General features: G+C 47.3%; 1 protein-coding gene across 1 annotated transcript in view; it reads right to left on the reverse strand.

The window, feature by feature from the left end:
• Window positions 1-583: 583 nt before the first annotated feature.
• The window catches only part of med13a (mediator complex subunit 13a), a 125,070-nt gene continuing 110,851 nt past the window's right edge, over window positions 584-14,802 (reverse strand). Inside the window, exons 16-30 of the mRNA XM_038990169.1 lie at window positions 13,787-14,721; window positions 13,414-13,581; window positions 12,796-13,019; window positions 11,691-11,880; window positions 11,027-11,456; window positions 10,596-10,806; window positions 10,174-10,365; window positions 8,907-9,130; window positions 8,421-8,563; window positions 8,136-8,294; window positions 7,332-7,520; window positions 7,005-7,156; window positions 5,870-6,034; window positions 5,452-5,552; window positions 584-1,691 (exon numbers count right to left, since the gene is read on the reverse strand). Of these exons, the coding sequence (XP_038846097.1) occupies window positions 1,559-1,691; window positions 5,452-5,552; window positions 5,870-6,034; window positions 7,005-7,156; window positions 7,332-7,520; window positions 8,136-8,294; window positions 8,421-8,563; window positions 8,907-9,130; window positions 10,174-10,365; window positions 10,596-10,806; window positions 11,027-11,456; window positions 11,691-11,880; window positions 12,796-13,019; window positions 13,414-13,581; window positions 13,787-14,721 (3,616 nt within the window). The 3' untranslated portion in view covers window positions 584-1,558. The remainder of the gene's footprint in view (window positions 1,692-5,451; window positions 5,553-5,869; window positions 6,035-7,004; window positions 7,157-7,331; window positions 7,521-8,135; window positions 8,295-8,420; window positions 8,564-8,906; window positions 9,131-10,173; window positions 10,366-10,595; window positions 10,807-11,026; window positions 11,457-11,690; window positions 11,881-12,795; window positions 13,020-13,413; window positions 13,582-13,786; window positions 14,722-14,802) is intronic.

Consider the following 14,802-nt stretch of genomic DNA (forward strand, 5'->3'; position numbering starts at 1 on the left):
ACATGACATTGGATTTTAGGGAAAGTACAGTTTTATTCCGAACAGGCGAAGATACAAGAGATCAATCTTCCTCTGTGCACAAATAAACACTGCATATCCATGGGCTTCCCTCCATATCCGGTTAAAGTTAATTTACACCACACATTTACTATCACATAGAAGTAAAATAGAGTTGGTCTAAATGCATCCGTAACCGCTCAGAAATGGTGTCAAAAAAAGAAACCTCAAAAGCGAATTGGGATTTGTATGGATAAGAAGAGGTATAGTAGCCTCATATATACCAGACTGATTACAGCTGCGCTATCTGTGTCGCGACCATTCATGTAAATTCGCAAGTTCAGGCTGGCTCACCAGGCTAGCGGTATAAAGGGATGTGCTAGAAGGACACTGCATATCTTAAAGCACAGGATAGGAGCTCTTTTTGCTCTATTCTTTTTTATTCCTCTGTCAAGATCTGTCACCAGACAGGGGTCAAACCTGAGGTCAGCTACATCCAAAAGAAGCCAATGGTTTTCTTCCAAATAATTGCACATCACAATCCCTCTCCCAGTAAGCAAGAACCACAACAAATGCACAGGTAAAATTGAGTTGACGCACTTTATTCCTAAAACAGAAGCCGCACCACCCATCGCTGGCACGGCATTCATATATAATTATTTATATATATTGCCGTTTGGTTTTTTTTGTCTAAATGTGGTATAAAATACTATATATGACAATGTACCTCTTTATTTGAACACAGTGAACTTCATTGCTGTACAAGTCCTCTGCTGCTACAGCTTAGCTGTAAATCCTGCACGCACAAAGGCATGGACATAATTCTCCAATCTACTTCTTCTGTACATTGTGACAATACAAATATTCTGTCCCCAATACAAAAAATAATACTCTAAAAGCAAACTACTGCGACTTTATTTCATTTTTCTGGGGGTTTTGTTTGTTTTTTAATTAAGAAGATTACATATATCTTAGACCAATTGCTTTAAAGCAGGAAGGCGATATAAACCTTCAAGATATTTTTTATATATAAAAGAGATTAAGACAAATCATACATTTAAAAACTTACAATAAATAAGATAGATGCAGGCATTTCATTTGGATAAAATGTCATCCAAAGGAAAAAAGGGAATTTTTCGGGTCTTAAAACCAAGGATCCATTCAAGTTTTTCGATCACTGAAATGAGACTTGATTTCCAATACTTTACATGTTTCCCAAATGGTTTTTCCACAGTGTTACCATGGCGTTACCACAGAAAATACAATGGCAACCGGGATCTCTCTCTTTTTCTCTTGTTCCTGTTATTAGCATCACCCGTTCCAGAAATCTCCCTTCTTCTTCATCTTCTTCATTTTCTTCTTCCACCACAGTGGTAGGAGCAGACTGAGATGTTTCTATGACCCGTTTCTATTGCCGTCGCTACGGCCAAGGCATTCCTTCCATCCAGCAGCCTTCTCTAATCTACTCCTATTCAAGTCCAGCATCACCCTGCCAGGTTGGAATTTCCTTTGGCATGTCCCCTAATTTTCTCCCCTTCCCCTCCACCCTTTAGGCTATTTGTTACAACATCTTCATGATGAAGTTGTACATCTGGTTGAGCACCACAAAGTGGATGGGCAGACAGGAGCGCCGATCCTGCGTCGCGGGGTCACACGTCAACCAGGAAAGGGCATTGTACTGCTCCAGCACAAATCTACAGAGGGAAGGAGAGAGGAAGGAGGAGGAGAGACACGGCATGTGTTATTCACAACGAACACACCTCTCAAAGTGAGCACAAACCTTGAGATCAATTGGAATACATTACTATCTCTTTGATAAGCACTTTAGATAGACCAGAAATTGATTGAAAGCATGTCCAAAGATCTTTAATGGCTGAGCCGTGGATGAGATTCATCCTTTGACTGCGGAGTGTGTTTGTGACTGCATAATGTGTTCGTGTGTGGTCTCATTTTTATATCCTCATGGGGACCTAAAATCCACAAAAGTCCCCACAAGGATGGTAAAACAAGGAAAATTATCCCTCGTGGGGACATTTCCCACATCCCCATGAGGACAAAGGCTATTTTAAGCTTAGGTGTTAGGTTTAGTGTTACGGTTATAATTAGGGTTAGGGAAAATAGGATTTTGAATGGAAATACATTTCTGTGTATGTGTGTGTTTACTAGGGATGGGAATTTTACATTTTTTGACTGTTCGAGGACTCACATGATTTTTTTAAATCAAATGGAAAAACACATATTTTTAGAACACAAGGTTCGTGCTGGAAAAACATACAGTAAGTGCACATTTATCTATATGCCATCAGATAGCAACAATGATTAATTTATCATAACCATTATGTATAACAAATCCTAATGACTAAATTGGCTCATATTCACTGAGTGTACAAAACATTAGGAACGTCTGCTCTTTCCATGACATAGACTGACCAGGTGAATCCAGGTAAAAGCTAAGACTTAGATTGTGTATGTGTGCCATTCAGAGGGTGAATGGGCAAGGCAAAAGATTTACACTAAGTGCCTTTGAACGGGGTATGGTAGTAGGTATCGGGTGCACCAGTTTGAGTGTGTCAAGAACTGCAACGCTGCTGGGTTTTTCATGCTCAGCAGTTTCCTGTGTGTATCAAGAATGGTCTACCACACAAAGGACATCCAGCCAACTTGACACAAATGTGGGAAGCATTGGAGTCAACATGGGCCAGCATCTCTGTGAAACGCTTTCGACACCTTGTAGAGCCCATACCCGACGAATTGAGGCTGTTCTGAGGGGAAAAGTGGGTGCAACTCAATATTTGGAAGGTGTTCCTAATGTTTTGTATACTCAGTGTATATTCAGTCAATAGAAAAGAAAGTGCCATTTAAGATAATTTTATTGAAACCATAATTTCAACTGGTTACATTATATCGTGGAACACAATCTTCAAAAAGGCAGTAACCTCAGCAGTGGCGCTTGCTCGTAGAAGGAGCCTATTGCTGTGCAATGGCATAGCTTTCTTTTGTTCATTTTGTAGACAATACACTCTTATTTCCAGAACCCTTATCACAGGGGAGACACACCTATTTTATAGTATAAAAAAACATGACGTAATATAACAGAATAAAATAGAACTGAACATTTTTCCATACTGAAAAAAGTTGCCAGTGCAAAGTGATGCACATCTCATGCCTGGAACAGTTAGTTGTTCTCAAAGAGTGATAATTTGAAACGGGACTCAATTTAGCACGTTTTTTCAACCAAAACTAGATATACAGACATTGAATTTAGTTTATTCTGACTGTTCTTTGGAATATTTTTTTTTATGAACAATTCCAAATTGAAAACTGCATGGTAATGAATTATGACCAGGACATTTGTTTGGTGAATAGGCATATACTTAAGGATTCTGATGAAAATACGCTCTTTGTCTTTTAAAAACAAATGTTTTTGCATTTTTTCAGTGTGGAATCTGTCTATGTTCAGGAGGGTTACAGCCTAGGCTAACCTATTCTAAATGGCACTAGCAGTTCACAAAGTAACTTAAGCGGAAAATAGACGGGACGCAATTATTCCAAAACTGCAGCTTGTTGATTGGACACATATTTTCCTACGTCAATCAACCAGTCCATTTTGAATGTGTCATCATTTGGCAAAGAATATAGCTTGTGTATCCCATCAGTTAGACACGTTTTTTAGGCATTTATTTCTGTAGGCCTAACGGGAGCTGGTGTGTGCACTCAGTATGTGTGTGTAGAGGTAGCGGTCGGGAACGCAATTGAGTGAATGAGATACGGAGGGGAAAGGACATTTAGGGAGAAGAACAGTGCGATGCTTGGCTTGGTTTCTTTTTTGTTGTGCCCCGCAAATACACATGTACAAATGGACACTAGAGTCAAAACAAATGAATGTTGTCTTCAAGACAAAATTTCCCTTGCCTGTTCGGGCAGCCACAAAGCACATTCCACCAAATAGTTTTACAGTATTTGAATTTGTTTAAATCTCTGGTTAACGATGGAGCTTTGACGTCCGTTCGAGTACTCAAGTATTCCGCCCTAACAGATCCACAGATGATGCAATCTCTATTACACTACACACTGCCCTTTCCCACCTGGACAAAAGGAACACCTAAGTGAGAATGCTATTCATTGACTACAGCTGTGTTCAACACCATAGTGCCCTCAAAGCTCATAACTAAGCGAAGGACTCTGGGACTAACCACCTCCCTCTGCAACTGGATTCTGGACTTCCTGACGGGCCGCCCCCAGGTGGTAAGAGTAGGTAATAACACATCCACCATGCTGATCCTCAACACGGGGGCCCCTCAGGGGTGCGTGCTCAGTCCCCTCCTGTACTCCCTGTTCACTCATGACTGCACAGCCAGGCACGACTCCCAAAACCATCATTAGATTTGCCGATGACAACAGTGGTAGGCCTGATCACCGACAACGACGAGGCAGCCTAAAGAAGGAGGTCAGAGACCTGGCCGTGTGGTGCCAGGACAACAATCTCTCCCTCAACGTGATCAAGACAAAGGAGATGATTGTGGACTACAGGAAAAGGAGGACCGTGCACGCCCCCATTCTCATCGACGGGGCTGTAGTGGAGCAGGTTGAGCGCTTCAAGTTCCTTGGTGTCCACATCCCCAACAAACTAACATGGTCCAAGCACACCAAGACAGTCGTGAAGAGGGCACGACAAAACTTATTCTCCCTCAGGAGACTGAAAAGATTTGGCATGGGTCCTCAGATCCTCAAAAGGTTCTACAGCTGCACCATCGAGAGCATCCTGACTGGTTGCATCACTGCCTGGTATGGCAACTGCTCAGCCTCCGACCGCAAGGCACTACAGAGGGTAGTGCGTACGGCCCAGTACATCACTGGGGCCAAGCTTCCTGCCATCCAGGACCTCTATACCAGGCGGTGTCAGAGGAAGGCCCTAAAAATTGTTAAAGACTCCAGCCTCCCTAGTCATAGACTTTTTTCTCTGCTACCGCATGACAAGCTGTACCGGAGAGCCAAGTCTAGGTCCAACAGGCCTAAACAGCTTCTACCCCCAAGCCATAAGACTCCTGAACATCTCGTCAAATGGCTACCCAGACTATTTGCATTGCCCCCCCCCCCCACCTTTACATGGCTGCTACTCTGTTATTATCTATGCATAGTCACTTTAATAACTCTACCTACATATACATATTACCTCAATTACCTCGACTAACCGGTGCCCCCGAACATTGACTCTGTACCGGTACCCCCTGTATATAGCCTCGCTATTGTTATTTTACAGCTGCTCTTTAATTATTAGTTATTTTTATTTCTTATTCATATTTTTGGGGGGTATGTATTTATTATTTTGTTTAAACTGCATTGTTGGTTAGGGCTTGTAAGTAAGTTTTTCACTGTTGTATTTGGTGAATGTGACAAATAACATTTGATTTGATTTGAATTACTTGATTACTCATGCCCATCCCCAATGTTTACCTGAGTACGTCTGAGGTCTGATTGGAGTCGAGTGGGTGGGAGTGTTTGCTGTGCAGCAGTTCATCTGATTGCACTGAAGACACGTGGAGATGCAGAGAGGCCTGGGGAAAGACAAGACACAAAAGAAGTCAGTGACAGGCCTAGCTAAACCATTCACACAGTAATAACAGAGCAAACAAAAGTCAGTCAATCACTGATATCTGGAGCAAGTGAATACTTGTCAGTCAAAAACAATTATTTTAAAAATGACTATTAACAATGACTTCAAAGTGGCATTAGATCAGAAGACATATTATAATCCAGGGCCCGTATTCATAGTCTCAGACTACAAGAATGTTGATCCTAGATCAGCACTCATACTCTGAGACAATATGAATATGGGCCCAGGAGTATGAGTGCAGATGTCTGACAGGTTTACCTTGAGGAAAAGGGGACACTGGTTCTGAGCTTGAGGGCAGGCTGACCAGAACCAGTCAGGCAGTGGGCCGGCTTTGGCTGTGGACACAAAGTAGCCCAGGGCCAGGGGCTGCTGCAGGATGTTAGGAGCTTCATCGTGGGACTCCATCCGGTCTGTACTCTGGCCCTGGAAGGGAAGAGGAGGAGGATGAGTTCATCTCTGGCGTGTAATAATGTACACTGTAAAAGGCTTTTTGGTTTTTCATAAATTACAGAACAACTGTTCAAGAAAACTAAGTAGCACTAGCATTATCAATCCAGGCCAAATCTACTTTATTAAATTACTTTACTTAAATGTCATCTTTGTGTTCAACTTAAAGGGGCAATCTGCCATTGAAACAATAACAAAGCGGTAAGCTGCCACTGTTTTGGTTTAAAGCTGAGGGCTGGAGAAATGTAACGCTCAAATTCATAGACATATGAGCTATGGATGCAAGAACTGACCATACATAATATATGCATAATTATAGTTTTAACCATGTTTTGTGTTGATACAATGTAAAAATAGTTTGAATTACTCTGTTTACAAAGAAGTGAAACTAGCTTATTTATTATTCTGATGTGGTATGACATCTAAACTAAGCTCATGAGGCACTTATAAGTTATATTCTTCAATAATCAATGGGTATATTTCATTCATTTAAAAGTATGAAAATGGATGTAGCAACTGCAGATTGTGTCACTTCTGCTCCCGCTCTTACCCCCCTGGCGCTTGAGGGCGCCAGGCTGCCCTGCATCACTCACTCTTATCATCTATTACGCACACCTGCCTTCCCTCGTCACGCGCATCAGCGACATTGGACTCACCTGGACTCACTCATCATCTGTTTATTTCCTCCCCTATATTTGTCAGTTCCCCAGCTCTGTTCCCTGCTGCTGCACTGATTGTTTTTTGTCTGTGTTATCTGTTTGCTGACGCTGTTATCGTCTCGTTCCATGTCCGTTCTATATTAAATGTTTTACCTGCTTCGTCTCTCCTGCGTCATCCATGTGACAGATTGCACCTTTAAGTTAAAGTTTTTTCCTCAATAAAGTCTGTACTAGAGTACCTCTTATAGTCTATACAGGTGAGACATGTTGTGGTGTGGTGGGCCTACCTTGCTGCCGTCTCCCCCCTGGTGGTAGTGGCCGCCGGGGGAGTGTACGGGCGAGGTGGTGGGCGAGGCGGGCAGGATATTGATGATGTCGGGGTCCACCAGGTCGTTCTCCTGGTCCAGCAGGTCAAAGATCCCAATGGCGTCCGACCCATCTGGACAGAGGAGGAGAGGAGAAGAGGAGAGAAACTCAAAAAACTACTTCTTTCCAATGGACTAAATCAATTATTTTCAATAAGGTTTAAAAAAAAAAAAAAAAAAAAAGGTAAGGTCCAAGTTGAGAGTTGAGAGGTGAGGCCAGAGGGAGGAGCAGAGGTACAGTAGACTCACCGGGGATGGGGTTGAAGGCGATATCTATGTTGGTGTCAGTAGTGTAGTTGGAGCTAGCCACCTGGACAAAGGCTGAGGTGGGGAACACCAGGATGTGGGTACAGGATGTGTCCTGAGGAGTGCTCAGCTGGGACGTCTGCATGTTCAGAGTGGTGCTGCGGCCAAACACTGAGCCTGTCGACACAGAGTCTGGAGAGAAAGAGGAAGTCAGGTTAACAATACGTTCATCTTCATTGAATCTACATTGAACGCATACAGTATACATACAAATGGAAACGGGTGACATCTGCTATAGCTATCATGCATTAATCAGTCAATTAATTAGTAACAACACTTAATTAATGCAGCAAAAATGTAAGTGGTGCCAATAAAAGCAACCTCGATCTTTCAACTGGCCATTATTATTCAGTCCAGTGCTCTATTGTATTTTATAATTATCATTGGATCTGTGGAGTATAACTCACAATGTCTGGGTCAAAGCCAAGTCCTGGGAGAGGAGACATCCATCTCCTTTAACCAAAACCACTGGTCCGGACGGACCAGTCTAGCCCCTCCTCATATACAGCAGTAGACCCATATTATACACCCACAGTATCAATGGTCCATGCCAGTCTCCATCACATCACACAGAAATCAATGGAGTTTGAGAACAAGTGGTTTATGACTGAGAACCAGTGGTTTATGGCTGAGAGAAGCACTGTCCTCAGACCCATCAATCTGATAACAACAGGGAGCGACATGCATTATGATAGGCTGCCATCATCCATCAGACACACACACACAAAGGGCAGGAGAACGTAGTACCTGGCATGATGACAAAGGAGCCCTGAGGCTCCATGGCGACTAGGCAAGCGCTAAGGATGCTGGGAGTGTCGGAGGCAGAGATGCCACACATACGACACGCCTCCTTGAGACGGCGACTCAGAGACTGCAGGTTCCTCCTGCTCAACAGAATACTCCAGTCTGGGACCGAGGCAGAAAGGAAAGAGAGAGAGGGGAAGAGAAAGAGAGACGAGTGAGTGAACGAGTAAGACACAATAAACGCAAGAAAATAAACGTATAACAGTAAAATAGAAGGCTCCACCTCACCTTTCAACTCGCCATGTCCCATTCTGCCCAGTCGACCAATCACCACCCTCCATGGCACTGATGTCATCTGCACCAGCCCCAAGCACCAATCCCACAGCTTCTGCAGGCCCGACCTCCGGGCAGAGCCTTTTTTCCTCCGCGCTCTATGGCGAAACAAAAACACACACACACACACACATTCTGTCACACACTGAAACGACAGATGAACATTTAACACAACACTTATTACTACACATCACTAGAGTTGCCAGGTTGCAAGGAAAGTTGTAGATTGTTGACCTTGCAATATTCATTACTACACTTCATTATTAGACAGTTTTCATCATTACCTGGTATATCGTAAAAAACGAAAAACTCAATGCATTAAGGGAAAAAAAACTGCTAGCTGCAATAGCCTGCCATTTGTAATGCTCTGCTCTGCTCGAGGTTTGCTGACTCTAGATGGTGGTGAGGATGATGATGGTGTGTGCTGTCGGGTGGTCCCACCTGTTGGGCACGTCGATGCTGATGATGCAGGTCTCCAGCAGCTCTCCGTACAGGTCGGTACAGGTGGCCAGGAGCCAGCGCTGGTCGTGGGACAGGCAGTAGCCCACAAACAGCACGTTGTACTTTTGAGAGGCCTCCCCAAATGTCTCCCCCAGCTCCGTCTGCTTGTCCTTGGTCGGCGCCAGGATGAAGGGAGGTGTGTATAGCCGCAAACACTCTGGTCTCTGTTGGGCGACGAGAGAGAGAGGGGTCAAAGGTTAGGGGTTAGTGGTTATACAAGGGTCGTGTTTATTAGGTATAACATGTTTTGAAACTGGGAGGTACTACTTAAATTTGTCAAATAACTATGATATCTTTTTGTTTTCCATTGCAACACGGTTGGGTACATTGTGCCCTCCTGGACACAATCCAGGACTTAAATCTATCTACTCCAGGACTAGAAAGACGTATGAGAATCACTGAATTGGTTAGTCGGCTGAGCCAACATTCCAAAAGTGTCACTACAGTTGTCCCCTCTCCTCACCCAAATCCCTGAAGAGATGACATGTATCCAGCTAGCTAAGTAGCTCAGCGTTTGTCTCTAGTACCCACTCCACTCCACTGTGTACAGGGGGAAATGCAATGTAGTGGCTGGTGGGTGAGTGGCTGGCTGGCCTGGGAGAGCTAAATAGGATTGGGTGCCAGTCTAGGGCCTCTCCCTGTCTAAACCTGCAGCCTGGAATCCATTAGGGAGGTCTCAGGGAGCTAGCCAAGCAGATAATGGAAAGAAAACTGTGGAGAAGGAAGAGGGTTATAAGTTCGACTGGTCTTGTTACAGGACTAAAGGGGTTAGTATAACCCTCTCTCCAGCTCAGTGCTCCCTCTCTTGCTGGCACACTACACATGGCCAGGGCTGAGGAGCAGAGGGCTGAGGAGCAGAGGGCTGGAGAGCAGAGGGCTGAGGAGCAGAGGGCTGGAGAGCAGAGGGCTAAGGAGCAGAGGGCTGAGGAGCAGAGGGCTGAGGAGCAGAGGGGAGGGTCAGGCTATGACGGGGTTGGGCAACCCTGGTTCTCAGAGGAGGTGGTGTCCGCTGGTTTACTGCTCTCCCTGCCATTTCATTCATCCATTCAAGTCGATGCTTTCCTACACCTGGTTTCCCCGCTCTAAATCAAATCACTGATTCAGACAAAGCTGTCCCTGTGGTCCAGACATGCCCATCTCTGGTGTAGGAGCTGCATATTAGTTAGGAACATGTCAGGATAATGTTGGTCAGTGATGATTTGTGTACCTCTGGGCTCTTCAGTGCAGTGTCGATGGCCAGGCCAGGGCCAAAGCCGGTTAGTGACTTGACGTTGGTGGATCCGGGGAGGGGCCGTCTGCACTGGGAGAACACTGAGAAGGCCAGGGACTTGAGGTGTTGAGCATAGATATGACGCTCCTCGCTCCTCACCGGCTGGAGCAGGTACTGGCACGGGATGATCTGAGAGGTGGATACCAGCAGGTCAGCATACAACGCTAATAAAACTACTGTACATTACATACAGCGCCCTGTTCTGTCTTCTTTCATACTGATTGTCCCATCTGACATCTTTAGCAGTAAAGCAAAGTCTTAGCAACTGTTAGTGATAGTTTATTCTAAATAAACGGACACTTCTTGACAATGCCAGACACATTATTTCATCAACACACACAGACTTGTGTTGAGGTTACCTGTACAGAGACAGCGTTGCGGATGTGTGGTGGGAGGAACTGGAGCATCTCCAGGTAGCAGCGCAGCAGGCCCAGGGTCCACACACTGGACCCCGCCTCAGGCTCCTCATAGGTGAAGGGGTCCACGATGTACACCACGATGGCCGGGGGATATGTGATGGCGTGAGACTCTCCGTCCGTCGGCACACCCACCTTCTCTCGCTCCATGGTGCTGGAGAGGGGGACAAGAGCGAGAGGGGAGTTAGGACGAGGAAGGGGGTTTCCCTCCAGGCACTGTGTGTGTGTGTGTGTGTGTGTGTGTGTGTGTGTGTGTGTGTGTGTGTGTGTGTGTGTGTGTGTGTGTGTGTGTGTGTGTGTGTGTGTGTTTGTGTGTGTGTGTGTGTGTGGTGTGTGAACATATGAGTGAATGCAGACCCTGGTGTTGTAGCTACCTCTCTAGGGGTTCAGTGGGTGCCTGGGCCTGGCTGGCTGAGTCCCCCCCGGGGAGTCCTGTGTTCTGGGAACCAGCCTGCTGTCCCAGCTGCCCTCCCTGGGTGCCACCATCCAGGCTCTGGTTCTGCAAGCCCATGGTCCCAAAGGGAGGGAAAGAGCTGGGCTTGGCAGACTGCATCCCGCTGCTGGGCAGGCTCCCTGATGATGCCGCGCTGTTGGCACTGTTGGCTACACCCGTGCTGTTGCTAGGCACGCTGCCACTGCTGTTGGGGAGGGAGGGGCCTCCGGGGGTCGCTGAGTTTTGGGGGCCGGTCGAGGTGGTGGAGGAGGAGCCGGAGGATTGCATGGATGAGGATTGGCTGGATGCAGGAGGGGGTGTGGGCTGTGCGAGGAGGGAGCTGTGTAAAGGCTGCGCGGCGAGGTATGGAGCTGAGGAGAGAGACAGGAGCAGAAAGCACAGGTTAACAGTAGTCAAACAACATTTAACACAATCTCATTCATAAGCTATGTGAACGACCTAGCATTAGACTTTAGAAACCAATATATATATAAAGAAAAATAGAAACCATGTTGTAAAACCATGTTCTTGGCAATATGGGCATGGGAGGTACCGAAAGGTCCGACGCCGACCGAATCCCCAACCGTGTAGTCATTGGAACCTACCAAGGTCGTAGCGGCAGACTTGAGCGTAAAGCTTGAGCTTGGCGAAGGCGTCGCTGTTGCCGCTGGCAGCCTTGAGGAACCAATCGCTGACAGGCTGCTCTGCCAGCTTCTTGGCGGCCGCTCCACCCACTCTCACGATGCCGTCCGGGTGGTCTTTTGAGATGGGGCGGTGTTGGCCCAGACGACATGACTGCAGGGCACATGGAGTGGGGGAAGGGATGGAAGGAGAAGAAGGAGGGAGGGAAAGCGAGGAGGGATGGCGGAATGCTTAGACAACAGGAACAACTTGAGTGAATTTATGTCGAGGTAGACAGTCCAATAAGGAATGGTACAGAACTGAAGGAGACAGGCTATTTTTTCTGTCATCAATACGTACAGTAGGCTGGGATGCCTCTAGCAAGGTATGGGTCAATTCCATTTCTTTCAATAATTGAAAAGTGCCCTTTGTTTTCAATTAGGAGTTTTTCTATTTTTCACACTGATATTTCAATTCACTTCCCAAGATGTCATATCCTCTTAATTCCCAACTCCTATGGTCATATCCTCTTAACTCCCAACTCCTATGGTCATATCCTCTTAACTCCCAGCTCCTATGGTCATATCCTCTTAACTCCCAACTCCTATGGTCATATCCTCTTAACTCCCAACTCCTATGGTCATATCCTCTTAACTCCCAACTCCTATGGTCATATCCTCTTAACTCCCAACTCCTATGGTCATATCCTCTTAACTCCCAACTCCTATGGTCATATCCTCTTAACTCCCAACTCCTATGGTCATAGCCTCTTAACTCCCAACTCCTATGGTCATATCCTCTTAACTCCCAACTCCTATGGTCATATCCTCTTAACTCCCAACTCCTATGGTCATATCCTCTTAACTCCCAACTCCTATGGTCATATCCTCTTAACTCCCAACTCCTATGGTCATATCCTCTTAACTCCCAACTCCTATGGTCATAGCCTCTTAACTCCCAACTCCTATGGTCATTTTCATGAAAAATAAAAATTTCCCTGAAGAAAAATGTCTTGCTTCAGCTGTCCAAAGATGCCCCATCTCTTGCATGGTAAATGGACGTTAACGTTGTAACGTTCTCCAGCCTTACTTCGTAGACGGCGGTGAGGTCCCTGAAGAAGTTCTTGGCCCCCTGGAGCAGGGCCTCGTTGTCGGGACAGACCACCAGATAGCCCACGTCCCTGTGAGAGCCGAAGGGGTCCAGCAGCAGCTTCTCCCAGTAGGGCAGGCCGAAGGGCGACAGCACCACAAAGTCATACTCATAACCCACCAGGAAGGTAGGGATGGGCAGGGGCTCAGGAGACTCATCTGTGCCTGATGGAGGGAAGAAGGAGGGAGGGGGAGGAGAAGGAAGGATGCAGGAAGAGACAGGCAGGAGAGAGAAGTGAAGGTGAAGAGATGAGTAGGGGGGCAGGAGTGAGGAGTGGAGAGTGGGGGGGGGGGGGGGGGGGGGTATAAGAGAAGGTGAAGAGGAGGAGAGGAACAGAGGGAAGATAGTGAGTAATTACTTAAACAAGCCAGCGTGCCACCCGTCACCTCTCAGAGAAGGATTGAAAGCCCAAAGTGAACCCATCACAGCAGCAGTGGCAGCTTCCCCACTGAGCTGACATCTGGACTAGAGCAGTGTGACTGATATGACTACTGAGCTGTACCGTATCTGCCTATGTGAGTTTTTAGCTCTCTGAGAATTTAGTCCCTGGTGGCTTACCGTAGGAGCCCCGTCCAGCCATCTTGTGGAACTGCTGCCAGGTGAGGGGTCCCTGAACGCCCCAGGAGCGCACCGTCCTCTTCTTCTGGATGGCATCCTGGAGTACAGGCTGGAGGGAGAGCAGCACCCGCAAAACGTCCTGAGAGCACAGAGCACTGATGTCCACCGCTGGGGAGAGGAGAAGGAGGAGAGAAATATAACTAGAAATATCAACATACCGCTAACTGGCAGGAAAAATGAACAGACTGGTTTCTGTTGGTTAGTTATGCTAGCCAACTGAAGCTCTAAAGGGCCAAATGCAAAGAACAAGGTATCAATGTATCAGACATGGATTTTAATGATGGTTAGAACAACAAAATTGTGTTTTTCTTACCATTTTGTTTGGACCAGCGGTGTAGACAGGTGCTCTTGACCAGGGCCTCGTCCACCTTGCCTCCTGACATGTTGTCCATGAACTGGCGGCCGTGCTCCAGGGCCATGTAGCAGTCACTGTGGTAGTCCCTCTCCTCCACCCTCACACAGGCCGGCACTGGACAACCCCCGGCCCCACGCGCTGCCAGGCTGTCAGGCTCCATCCCAGCCATGGGTGAGAAGGGGTTGGTGCACTGGTCCTGTAGCAGTAAGATCAGTTCGTCTGGTACCCTCTCTCCCCTCCCCCCTCCTCCTCCCCCTGTCCTCTTCAGCGAGTGTTGCCGCAGCGCCTCGAAGCGCTTCTCCGCCTCGCGGCTGACGTCCGAGTCGCGTCCGATGATGTCCAGCTCATCCTCCAGGAATAGGCCCGAGCTGTTGCCGTAGCGGCGGTTGACGACTGCGCTGAAGCCGCAGGTGCAGGGGTACTGGGCCTCTCCCGTGGGGTCGCTCAGGTACACACCCACGTCGGCCCCCTTGATGTTCATGTTGCACACGCAGATGCAGCAGCTGTCGAAGTTGCAGTCCTTGAAGAGGTTCATGACGGACTCAGAGAGGATGAGGGTGACGTAGAGGCTGTGGGCCTCGGGGATGGAGGGCACGGTGGCAGGTTCCACTGAGTTGAGAGGTCGACAGGTGGAGGGGGTAGAGGCAGGCGAGTAGAGGTCTGAGTTCTCGTACTTGAGCGAACCCTGGACACTGGCGGGCCCTCTGGGGGTGCGTGGGGTACGGGGAGTGCGTGGTGTGGGGGCGGAGAAGCGCGGGGTGGCCGGGGAGGGCAGGATGGCCGTGCCACTGTTGCTGGGGGGGGCACTGTTGGACATGAAGGGCGTATGGGTCTGGGGTGTGTAGCTCTGGCTGTAGTCCTGGTCCATGGCACTGCCCACACTGGGGATGTTACTGTGACAGAGAGAAGTGAAGAGAGGAATCAGTCACACAAACCAGCCTGTGGGGACAATATGCTAGAGCAGGGATCATCAA

This window comes from Salvelinus namaycush, chromosome 3, assembly GCF_016432855.1.
Source record: "Salvelinus namaycush isolate Seneca chromosome 3, SaNama_1.0, whole genome shotgun sequence".
Classification (NCBI taxonomy): domain Eukaryota; kingdom Metazoa; phylum Chordata; class Actinopteri; order Salmoniformes; family Salmonidae; genus Salvelinus; species Salvelinus namaycush.